At 40.2% G+C, this 12,946-nt stretch overlaps 1 protein-coding gene across 3 annotated transcripts in view; it reads right to left on the bottom strand.

The window, feature by feature from the left end:
• PDLIM3 (PDZ and LIM domain 3) overlaps window positions 1–12,946 on the bottom strand; it is a 36,297-nt gene that overhangs the window by 10,423 nt on the left and 12,928 nt on the right. For 2 of the 3 annotated variants that reach the window (XM_077302225.1, XM_077302227.1), the window contains exons 2-4: window positions 12,151–12,302; window positions 10,577–10,661; window positions 2,940–3,007 (exon numbers count right to left, since the gene is read on the bottom strand). In XM_077302225.1, coding sequence (XP_077158340.1) covers window positions 2,940–3,007; window positions 10,577–10,661; window positions 12,151–12,302 — 305 coding nt within the window. Of the gene's footprint in view, window positions 1–2,939; window positions 3,008–3,663; window positions 3,852–10,576; window positions 10,662–12,150; window positions 12,303–12,946 lie in introns of all 3 variants that reach the window. The other variant, XM_077302226.1, reaches the window with a different exon arrangement.

Genomic DNA, 12,946 nt, shown 5'->3' with positions numbered 1-12,946 from the left:
CACAACAAGAGAATACCCAACCTATGTGCTCATATTCTGTTAACGATTCCTGAAATATGTGAAGCCTTAGACTGAAATAACTGCATAGGACTGAGCGACAAGATTCTTAAGCTGTGCACACTTACTAGAAACTGCACAGAAATAACTTCTTCTGAGTCAGTGTACTCTGGGATTAACATGTAAATGCTACCACAAGTACCTGCAATTTAGCAAATATCACTTTTCAGACATATACTGGTCCTAGTAATTTTCAGTAGACTCTAGCTTTTTCTTTATTTAAAGGATCCTGTTTCAAAATCAAGACACAGAGGGACCAAAGTTAATTTCCCTTCCTGGATGTCACATGGGATTTATGTCAGACCAAATTGTCAAAAGCATTAAGAAAGATACATTCCTTACCATCAAAGGCAAGACAAAGAACATGAATTCCAGAAGAGGCACACATGTTCCAAAGCCAGCACGTAATTTTTACACTTGCCAGCAAACCCAGCAAGAATATCCATACAAGGGGACAGCCATGCTGGCACATGCTATCATTCAGAAGTGTTCAGAAGAAAAGGGCAACACTTGCCGGTAATGGAGGTATGAATGCCAAAAGCAGAATTGAGTTGTTATAAGCCAAGCATGGGCACTGTTATTAGCAAGATGACACCTTACCCTGAACGTAGCTAGCAAAATTATTTAAAACCACTTTCAGTAGATGCCATGGGTTGTTACGTAAACCCTTAAATGGTGCACAGCGCAGAATTCAATTACTCTCAATTGGCTATTTTTGCAACAGTCTTTTCCAAGCAAGACTGAGTAATCAACATATCTAAATCTCAACCGGGCCCTATATTTGAATACTTAAATACAGAAACTGGGATCATGAACAAACAAAACAGATCTTGCCACAAACCTGGAAAAAGCCCTAGGTTTGCAGAAAAACCTGAAATCTAAATAAATAAAAATGGGAGGACTAACCCATCAAATAACCGGAGTAGCACCTGTAGCATTACAAAATTAATGTCCTCTCATTGGCTGTTGTGGGGACTGCTAAGTAACCAAACAGTACTGGTAGCCTTCAAGCCCAGGTTTCTTTCAGTAAAATGCAAGTAGAGTGGGTGGAGGACTTTCCAAAGCTATTTGGGCCTTTGAGGGAAGATACCTCATGGCCAAGGCTGACAGAAACCTCCAGGGGAATTAATATCCCATGATTGCATGACTCACCCAGAAGAGACCGCTTGCTACTGTTCAACAGCAGCCATCTTACACATTCAATGTGGTATAGTAGTTAAAAGTTTCAGACTGGAATCTGAGAAACACAGTTTGAATCACCACTCTGCCATGGAAGCTCACTGGGTAACCTTGGGCCAGGTATACATTCTCATCCACAGGTTTGTTTTTAGGATAAAATGGAGGAGAGGAGAATGTTATCCCCATTGGAGAGAAAGGCAGGTTATAAATGAAGTTAATAAACAATAAATACATCTGAAAATGAGGGGGACAAGTAAAAGTTTAGTGGGTGGGAAGGAGAGAAGGAAGAAGGGAATTCTGAGAATGAGAGTTGCCAGAAGGAGGGAAAAGAGGAAATTGAATGAGGAAGAGAATACAAGGAAAGTGTAGTGCCCTTCGCAAGTCTTTGTGAGTTCCCCAACACACAGCTGGGCTCAGTCTGGAAGCCAGTGCCACACAACTGGACAACTGGTTTCCTCGGTAGGGAAGGAGCAAAAGCTGAAGATGGGGCTGTAGATAAAGGTAGGTTAGCTGGTGGGTGGGAAGGTGAGAAAGGGGGAGAGATCCTATGGGAGTGTTCAGGGAAGAGAACATGAAGTACCCCACCCTGCAAGTTTTTGTAGGTCCTCTGTGTTTAATACAAAGAAAAGTAAAAGAGGAGAATCATGTGGTTCATCTTCTAAACACCAGCTGTTAATTTCTGAAACATCCTTATTAATAGCAAGTCCTTTCCAGAGTATACATTTATTCTTTTTTCCCCTTTCTTATCCACAACCTGTGAAACCCTTCATTTAGCCTGAGCAGCTGAAGGAAGTTATGTATGGTTCCTTCTGGTCTGAAAGACCTCCTGGGGCAACTGCACACATGACATTCTGTCATATACCTTCTAGTTCAAGAGCCCTTTGCTCTTTAACGATAAAAGAGAAAGAAGGGAGAAGTAACGGTAACAGTACTGCATCAAATTAGAGGCTACGCATGTGATTTCTTCTTCATTGTTGATTCTGGGATGGGACAGGACAGGCATATGGGTTATAATGTGCATAGACATTAAAAGATCTGTAAAAATTTCAAAGCTATAAGCTTGCAAATATTTGATTTACCTTCTGATCTCAGTTATCCTAGGATTCAATACAACAAGCTGTCCTCTTATACATGACCCATTTAAATTAATTGGATTTGCAGACTGGATTGGCAGAGTGTTGTAACTTTGCAGGAATTCATGGAATCTTATATTCCAATTGATTTATTCTCCTAATTTAACAATTAATGGTCCCAAATACAGCCTTGGCAAATGCCGGGACATACTGCAGAAGGCAGAGTTTGGGAAGGGTTTGATATTCATTTCTGGATGGTACTTTAGACTGCCTTTCCAAGCCTCTATGGTATTTACCACACAGAATAGGGGAAATTCCTAGAGTATCAACTTTACTGAGGTCCTCATTTCCTGGGGTGGGGGGGGAGTTGTAAAGATGGGGCTGGGGGGGCTGGGGTGGATAATTCTCTATCTGGGTCAGGTAAATGGGAGGCTTAAAAAATTGGGCTCTTCGCCTGTTTGAAAATGGCATTTTAATTTCTGGTTTACGTATGCTGTGAAGCAAGCATTTTATTCATTAGAAGTCAGCATATCAAAGTAGCAGTGTTACTATTTTCAGTTGATTTGTGAGTAACCATTAACAAAGACAACAACATGCATCCAGTTACAGCATACAGAAAGAATTTATAACCTGCTCTGGCCTGAGACTATGAAAGGTTTGGGACGAATATTATGCTTGTGTTCAAAGTAGCCCATGTCCTGCAAAAAAAGGAAAGGATTACAATAATGATCTTCAGCAAATCACTGTTTGTTCTCAGGTAATGTTTGTTTTCAGGTAAGATTAGTTAACACTCTTATTGAAAATTATTGAATTGTTATATAGTAGTAATAGTAGTAGTAACATATTTGTAGTTACTGTGAGGGGAAAAAGAAACAGTGGACACAATCCAGACCAATTAAAGCGCTTTTTAGGCTGCAAGCCTAAACCCACTTACTAGGGTGTAAGTCTTGTTGAGCCAAGAGGAATTTAGTTTTTGAGCAGATATGTTTCCACACAGACAGCACACCTTTCCCATTGATGTAGGTATAGGACTTGCAATCCAGTTCTAGGCATGTTTATCTGAAGCAAATCCAATCAGTCTTCCAGATTGCAACCCTAAATGTGTGTACAAAGGACCACAGCCTAAACTGCTTAAATGTGGCCAAATCATGCCCCGTGTTTCTCAAAAAAGGACTTTGTGCACAATCTCAGCCAACCTTCTGTAAAGGAAATATCTGTCAATCGGTCTTGATCACGTGAACCTTGACTGAACGTTTTAGATACCAGGGAAGAAAAGAACAAATAGCAAGAGCTGGACTCAAGAGCATGAAACAGAACATTGCAACACAAGAACATCTCACAACACAGTACTTACTGGTCAGGAGAGTTAGGAATTAGGCCCCGCAGCTGTCCATGAAGAGCATCTTGAATATTTCCAGATGAATACAGCCCAATGGGAGAGTTATAGGAAGAACTCACTACCTGCCTTTTGTCATCAAGGTTTGCTGCCGCAACAAAAGGCTGGGCCTTTCTGTTGTGAGCTGTCCCAATAGGCTTGAACTCCTGTGCATAACAAGCAGACAGAGTACACAAAGCTACAATGCACACTGAAGCCAGTAACAAGCAAAACTACCCCCGCCACTGAGATATTAATAAAATGCATCTCACTGCAAAAAGTGGCAAAGGCTTTGATTTAGTAGGCTACTGAAGCAAGCTTCCCCAATATATTTTTTACTAGTACTATGAAGCAGAAAGTAGGAAATATGCTTATGGAAGAAAGTTATGTCATTGATTATAATAGGAGCAGTAAGAAAATAACCAGAAAGAGGTCTAGCTATTGCTAAAACCCAACTGCTGTGTATTATGTATTCTGTGTTCTCCTGGTAGGATCCTGTAATTCAATAATGTGTGTTGTCATTACACTGAGAATTTCCTCACAACACTAAATATTTTGTGATGGAAAGGAGGAGACAAAAGGTCTCATGTTTTCACACAAATGACATCTCAACAATATGATTCCAACCTTTCACCTAAACATCTATTATGATTACTCATTGGAAGTAAACCCCATGGAAGTCAGTGAAATGCACTTCTAAGTGAGACTATTTAGGATCAATGGCAATGTGGGAACCGAAAGTATAATTTGTTGTATAGCAGTTATATTATCCATTAGGCATTAAAATTCAGTAATAGTTCTATTAACAACCTTAAGAACAAGAAAAATGTGGAGGTCCAGTATGTCTGCTGAATACACTTTTAAACTACTGTTTTGTCAGAGGAATCTAAGCAATGTAAAATTTAAAAAGGCTCAACATCGAGGCAAATTGAGGATCCTTCTCTTGCAATGTATTGTTGTCTCTCTGTAGAGAAAATGCAGCACAGTTTAATGTTTGCAAGTTTACTTTGGTTTGGTTCGTAAGGGTAAAAACAAGAGAGTACAGCAGGGGCACAAAACCCCATGCTGGGTACATAATTCTGTATATACTACAATTCATGCATAGAGAATCTCATTTTTCAATCTTATAGCTTAAAAACTGGGATGGAAAGTATGTAAGGGTGAGAAGTGAGGTGCACTGCCTGATAGCATTTCAAAAACCAGATGAGGTCTGAGCAGGATTTACAGGGATTACAGCTGGGGTTTCAACCTCTTCCATAACTTCTTGTTATGACTAGCAACATGGGAATAAATTACTTGATATAAGAACTTTATGTGGTTTTTATTTACTTTGCATACTCTGCGTACTGCAGTTTTACGCTTTTAAAATTCTGTGCATGTCCATACTTACAGCTAAGACTATAATCTGGAGGATGTGCGTTAATCAATAGTATGTAGATATGAAAGGAGAAGATCCTTCCATGAGCAAGGGAGTTAAACAGGACTAGGAATTAACTCAAGAATGACTATGATTCTTCAGGAGGGATTCACATAGTTACCAAAATATTATGGCACAGACTGACTAGACCCAGGTCTACTTAAACATACAGGATGTTTTGGGTTTTTTAAAAATTAGATGCCCTTGTACATGGAAAGCTAAAAGGCAAGAAAAAGAACTCTGTCTCAATGCGCCAATTTGATATGAACTAGGGATGCCAGTCTCCAGGCGGGACCTGGGGATCCCCTGAAATTACAGTTCATCCCCAGATTAAAGAGTTCTGGGGGAAATGGCTGCTTTGAAGGGTGGGCTCCATAGCATTAGACTCCATTGAGGTCCCTCCTCACCCCAGATCATCCCCACTCCTGGCTCCACTCCCAAAGTTTCCTGGGCATCTCAACCCAGGACTGGCAACTCTAGAATCAGAAGAGTATTTAAACTGGCAGTTCTGTTGCCTACAAGCCTAAATGGTGCAAACTTGTGGAAAAAAAGGAATTGAATAGCCTTTCTAACTGAGAGGACTACTGTGCTGAATTAAACAAATGTTCAGGCCTTTCATAACTAAACATTAACCTTCTAATGGTGCTACTAACGCAAAGCTACATTGCAGTCAAGGGGACCTGCTTGTGTTTAGGACAGAAGCTGTTTGAAGTTGGGACCCTGAGCCAAGTAATAAAATCGTGTTATAGTTAATTTACATTTCTCAAAGCTAGCTTCAGTTTTAGAAGTGAAATGGAATGAGGAATTGGAGAAAGAGCATATGCTGACTTATTGCAAGGTGACTTATTGTCTCCATTGCTGCAATGAGTTCGACTGATGTTAGTTTATCAGAATATCTCTAAATGCATAGAATGTAAGTGGCAAAGCAAACAGCAGCAGAATATATTATATATATTATATTATATATATTATATTATATATATATAGTCCAGCTCTTGCGCTTTTGTATGTCAATGAAAACAGAATTTGGCTGGCTTATCTGGCAATTCACTAAGACCCCCAAACCACATACACAATCTGGTACAAAGAAAGCCTTGCAATCAATTTAGGTCACACCCAGACACAGGAAGCTGCCGTATACTGCCCCACACCATTGGCCCATCAAGGTCACTATTGTCTACTCAGATTGGCAGTGGCTTTCCAGGTTCTTAGGGTGAAGTATTACCTGATACTTTTAAACTGGAGATGCCAGGGTTTCAACCTGGGACCATTCTGCAGATGTTCTACCACAGAGCCATGGCCCATCGCTCTAGGTTCAATAATCCAATGACAAATATCTTTTGTCCTTTACAAGCATCAAAATAACATTTTTGAGGAATGGGGAGTCTGTTGATTGCCAAGCAATTTTTTAAAAGTTTGTTTCTAAAAATACTGTTCATACTTGCAAAATATTCCTGTACCTCTGGTACACATCACTGTTTTATCCCAAATGAACTTACTACTGGCCTTCGGTATAACCAGAATAACTAACAGAGCCTTGCACTCTGCCAATCAATACCCATTGATAGAATGAGATGCATCTTGTAATGAAAGATGCAGGCCCAACAAAGTACAAACACTGACACAAACAACTTCCATATAAACAACCCCTTCTGAATTGGCCAGTAAAGGCATGAATTCAGATGTACCTGATTGTGGAGGTAGTTTTTTTTGCAAACTGTGGGACATATAAATTAAGGGTTGCATTTAAACATATATCAACATCCAATTTAATTGCAAGTTATTTTTAACCATGATCACAGCTAGACCACAGCATCTGACTTTAAAGAAGAATTTGCCACTGTATTCCCTGGCTCCTGACAAGCTTTTCAGAAAGTAGGTGCAGCTACTTTATAATTTGCAGCCATCATTCAAATAAAGAGGCTTCCCACAGTTTCAACAGCAGCTATTGGAAGATAAAGGTGACTGCTAAGTATTCCCTCCTGAGGCTTTCTGTTTTTTATTCACCATCTTTCTTCCATACTTCCCAATGGCTTTCTTCATTTATTTATTATTCCCATTCTGTGCTTTGTTGGCAGCAAGAAGGGAGGTATGGGATGTGGTTCCAACTCCTGTGGTAGCCATTTTGGATTTGGCTGTGCCTCCTCTGGCAACCATTCTGGGTTTGGCACCACACCTGGATTCCAAACACACCCACAGAGGACCCACGGATTAAAGCCTGGGAAAGATCCGTTTGCATTAACCAAGTGAACCTTAGAGGATGTCCTGTCTACACTGTGATCCAAAGATCATTAAGCATGTTGTTCTCAATTACACATTTAGACTAGAGTCCTGGTGTTGTGTGGTTGTTAAGAGTTCTGGACTAGGAAGCAAGGAGACCTAGGTTCAAATTCCCTCCCAGACACAAAAGCTAATTTGGTGAGTGGGGCCCAGTGACCATCTCTCAACCTAATCTACTTCACAGGGCTGTTGTGAGTACGACTTTGTGGATGAGCTCAGCACGCTGCCCTGTGCTTGGAATAGAAGTGTGACAGATATTGATCCTTTGCTTCTATCCCAGTCTTTGACGAAGCAGACACAAGCAGATAACATGGCCCTCTCCTCCACCCTATGAGGAATGTTAGGCTGAGTAAATGTGCCTAGCCCAAAACTTTAAAAGGAAAATTGAACCTGGGTCATATTCAGACACTCCTATATCACACTATCTTTTGCTTGTGCCAAAGAGACTCATACACAGATTTTTCACCCATCTTAATTTTTGACTCTGTTTTCTCACACTGCAAGTGAGGGTGTCCCTCACTTGCTCCGCCAGAGAAAGGCCGTTCTCCATCAGACAAAGTCTGTCTCTTGAAAGAAAACAGTAGAAGAAAATCATAAGATGAAACTTTTATACTATGAACCCTAAGATCCAACTAATAGCATTTTGATGCTTCCCAAATAGAAGATGGTTGGCTTTCTTTATGCATAAGAATATAGAGAAATATGCCATTAGTTGTATCAGAAAATATATGCCATACTGTTATGTTAAAACTACAGAAAACCCATATGTTAAACAGGTTAGATAGACTTAATTTTGAAGAAAACATGAATCAGGGAATCAGTAACTTTGGATAAGTTTAAGGGAAAAGCACAGGGGAAAGGAGGTTAGAATGTTTCAGTCTACTAAAAGTCTAAAGCAGAACTATGTAACAAAAGCAGCATGCAAATCTCTTCTGGAGAGAGATATTTTCTCTACACATCAATTAAATTACAATCAGATGTTCAATATTTATTCCTTAATACAGTTTGGTTTTATTCTTAATAATAATGCATTATAACAAAACAATACTAGTCTACCATGTTACATGCTAGTTTTCTATAAGGAAATAAAATCCACGAAGTCCACTTCAAGAGATGTACTCTGAAGCCTATAGCCACCGTAACACAGGGAAGGATTATACTGGTGCCAAAGCATATGTTTGCCCTGTGGATTATTTCACATGTTATGAAGCTCCTACATGAGAACTATTTTACTGTAGAAGCGGTACAATTTCCACATGTATGTCATAGTATAAAAAGATCTTATGTACATACATATTTTGGATCATCGCAGCACAAATTCTACTTGCTATGGATAATGGCATACCATAGTTGTTAAATAGATCAGCTTACTATGAGCCAGGAAGCCCTTTGGATACATCACACCTCAAGTATAAGGTATCTGGGCAGCCTTAGGCTAAAAGCTGCTTGCTCAGATATAGTGCCATCCTAAAATGCCTTTCTAAGGCAATTGAAGTCAATAAGCTTAGAACAGTTTACCTCTGCTTAGGACTGAACCATCTACTTACCCTGGGTTGGTAATACAGAAATGATAATCGTGAAAGGCAAAAAAGAAAGAAGAGAGCAGCACCAGATCCCCAAAACATAAAAATGAGATGAAATTCAAACCCCTCTATTTTTATTGGAAGTATTTATACGCCACCTTTCTGCCTGAGAACAAGACAGCTTATAAGAAGAAGAAGAGTTGGTTCTTATATGCCACTTTTCCCTACCCGAAGGAGGCTCAAAGCGGCTTACACTCACCTTCCCTTTCCTCTCCCCACAACAGACACCCTGTGAGGTGGGTGAGGCTGAGAGAGCCCTGATATCACTGCTCGTTCAGAACAGTTTTATCAGTGCCATGGCGAGCCCAAGGTCACCCAGCTGGCTGCATGTTGGGGAGTGCAGAATCGAACCTGGCATGCCAGATTTGAAGTCTGCACTCCTAACCACTACACCAAACTGGCTCTCTAATCCTGCAAAAGATTGACTCGGATACAGTAAGTGTGTATACCTCTGTATTACAAAGACATAATTCAGTGTAGTGTGCCTTCTCAACCATCTTGTTCCAGCTGCTGCTTTTCAAAGGGCTCTGTAGTGGCCATTGGGAGGATGGGATTAAACAAGCCAAGTGTGCTCCCTATGTATGTCCAGATATGAGTCTCCTGATAAATAGCCTTATCATGCTATTCATTGAAAATAACCTTAACAACCCTAGAGTGTGGTCCCCAAAAGAACCCAGTTGTCCAAACAAGTCTTGAAAGTGGGGTGTTTACATTTAGGTAATGATTCTTGATGGAGTTAGGGAGCAAACATTCCCTTTTTTAATTTAAAAAAGGCACCAAGGATTTAAGGCTACTCCATTAAAGCATGCTGAATTATCACATATTCTCTCTCTCAGCCTCTCTTCTGTTCAGCAGCATGAATCCTTCTGGTCCTTCTGTGCTGTAATCATTATCTGGGATTACATCACTACCCAAAGCTAGCCAGCACTAATGCTGTCCCCTGGATTTGAAAAGAACATTTGAAGCAGGTGAGCAAACCTTATTGAGAGGGAATGTGTTAATATTTAATTAAATACCAGTATAATGCAACATTGAGATTTTTGTGGTAGAATTTTGTGTCACAGCCCAACACTAGGGGAGGGAGGAATTGAATAATCCTGAAGCCCACTCAGAATTACTTAACCTTGATTAGGACTGCTACCTCCCCGGTGGTACATCAGCTAAGTGGAGTGTGCTATTTGATCCGTAGCAAGGGAAGGAGCAGAACAATTCTGCCAGATTGAGGAAGAGTTGCTTTAGAACTGTGTCTTGTTTGAAAAAAATGAGAAGAGAACAAATGGGAAGTTCAGTGAGTTTGTTTTAATTAGGGATATGTTGGAGAATATGGCCATATCTTACCAGGTCTTTGACTTTTTTCTGTGTAAAGATTCAACTATGGAACATGCTGAGAGATCAGCAGAATTAAATACCTCATAAACTTGTTCAAAGCAGATTGAGCTGTTTCCACTGCCTCTTGATCCTAACTTTTTGGGAATCACTGCATTACATTTGCTACAAATGTTTAATTATGGTTGTAGATATCTTGTACCAACTATCAATGTAAACAGAGAGGCAGGTAGGTTAAATCTGAAATGTGTTGGGATGCTGGTGTTTTTGTTTTTAAAAATGCTACCTGGGGTTCAGCTTCCAAGTTTACTTTGAATGGATGGGGCTTGCCGTCTTCAGTTACTTGTGGAGACCACAATTTTGTTTCTGCCCTAGAGGTAAGAAATGAAAAAATCATAAGATCAGTTTGTTATACAAGCCTAAATCCAAGATTTTTTCCCTCACTTCTTTAGCAAACCATGACAAATCTACAAATATGTTACAGTTAATGAGGAAAGATGGGAAAGGAAAACAAAATCAATTTCTCTCTTGTAATAGAGTTGCCAACACTGGGTTGGGAAATACCTGGAGATTTTGGTGGTAGAGCCTGAGGGAGGTTGGGTTTGGGAAGGACTTAATAGGGTATAATGCCATAGAGTTCCACTTTCCAAAGTGGCCATTTTCTTCAGGTGAATGGATCTGTCATTGGGAGATCAGATGTAATAATGGCAGAGCTCCAGTTAACACCTCAAGGTTGGCTGGCAACCATAATCTAGTAGGAATAATCCAATTACTTAAACGGTATTTTAGGACCCCCCCCCCAAAAAAAAAACAGTTTTTGTTACATATATCTCATGGCCAAAGAAATAATAATATGAAGATTTATTAAAGTTTGATATTATAGAACAAGAGTTTTTTTCACAATTTGAATTGGAAACAACAGAAAGAAAATTAAGAGAATTAACATCTAAAACCTAGCTATCCTCAAGAAAGTATAAAATGGAATAGCACAAGCAACTAAAGACAGTGTGCTATGGTTCAGAGGAAGCCTTACTTTCAATCCCTTGGAAGATATTAGAATTAATATATTAATTAGTTAATAATTCATTAATATATTACTAGTGATTAATGGGACTATTCTGAAACCAACATCAAGGGTGGCTAGATTTGAAGGCACCTGGGAACTAATCACCTGACATTCTTTGTCGGTGGCATGTTGGAAGGAGGCAATGGTCTATAGGCCTATTTTAGTTATAATATCAAATGTGGTCCATATTTTGGCCAAGCCAGGTGGCTTTGATGGGGTCATGGACCTTAGTTGCATCTGGTTTAAAGACTGAAACAAATACAGAAGCAGTGAAGAGGGGTATGTCGCAAAGTGATTCCAGACACCACACATTTTGTCTGCAAGACAGGTGGGTATTTTTATAGTAGCTCTCTCCCCCTCTCCTGATTGCCCGTTCTGGGCTGGGAAATACCTGGGGACTTTGGAAGGGTGGGTTGACAGGATTTGAAGCAGGGAGGGGCTGCAGTGACCCTCCAATGTAGCTGTTTCCTCCAGGGGAACCAATCTCTTTTGCCTGGAGGTGAACTATTATTCCAGGGGATCCCCAGGACCTATCTGGGGACTGGCATCCATACTACCCCTTCTACTGCCCTTGATTCCACCAGTATAATATATTCCGAAAGCAACTCAAAAAGCTCTCAAAGGCTTACTGGAAGGGGTATACCAAGTCCTAACCAGTGCAAAACATTTATTCAAAGATGGCCCAAGTATTTCAGATCTGTATCAGCTCCATGACTAAGTATAAACATTAACTTAACATTTGTGTAGGAAACATTAGCATATAACTGCAGTTTGAAGATATTGTGAAATTGTACCTTTCAATTTTCAGACAGAGCTGATGCGATGCTGCTTTAATTCTCTCCTGCGCATCGTTGTGAGTCATGTTCTCTGTGCCATACCCATCGATAGCAATTATGACATCACCAGGACACAGATTGGCTTGAGACGCTTTACTCCCTGGAGTAATCTGATAGGAAAAGTTACATTAGAATGCTTTAATGTTCTAACCCGGTGGTTTTCAAACTGTTTGGATGGTGGCTCACTTCTTTGGGAAACAATTTGTAAAGTCACTCCATAGCACTTTCCCTCTTCCCAGCAAAAACACAGGATACAAACTGAACAAATCCACACATATGCAAGATGTGATCCAGCGCTCAGATCTGGCATATCCACACACGTTCATACTTGACCCTCAGATTTAGATACTGTCTTCAGTAACCATTTTTTTCCATTGGTTATCTTCCCTTTTCTGGTATACTCACATTACATACCTCACAATCTGCCCACCCCACCTTCTGGGGCCCTCCTGTAAGATGTCAGGCTCTCCCATGTCTGGTTAAGGTTCAGAAATTGATGGAGTAACTTCAGCATCCTGGAAGTTTCTCTAGAATCAGTGGCTTCATGGCAGACATTCTCAGTAGGCCTGGCAATAAAAAGGCCACCGAGGCTAGAGAAACTGACTAGGATGCACCTTGGCCAGACCTGGGAGGTCCAAAGGTCTCATGACAATTTGCAAGATTGATGCTGGAATTCAGTTCAAGGTAATGGGAACCCCACAGATCACACTGCATTCATTCTTGCAGAATGCAAGGGGGGGGGGGTTACAGTTAA

Source organism: Paroedura picta, chromosome 10, assembly GCF_049243985.1.
Source record: "Paroedura picta isolate Pp20150507F chromosome 10, Ppicta_v3.0, whole genome shotgun sequence".
NCBI lineage: Eukaryota > Metazoa > Chordata > Lepidosauria > Squamata > Gekkonidae > Paroedura > Paroedura picta.
The sequence above is the reverse complement of the archived record's forward strand: the minus strand, read 5'-3'. Positions and strand labels throughout refer to the sequence as shown.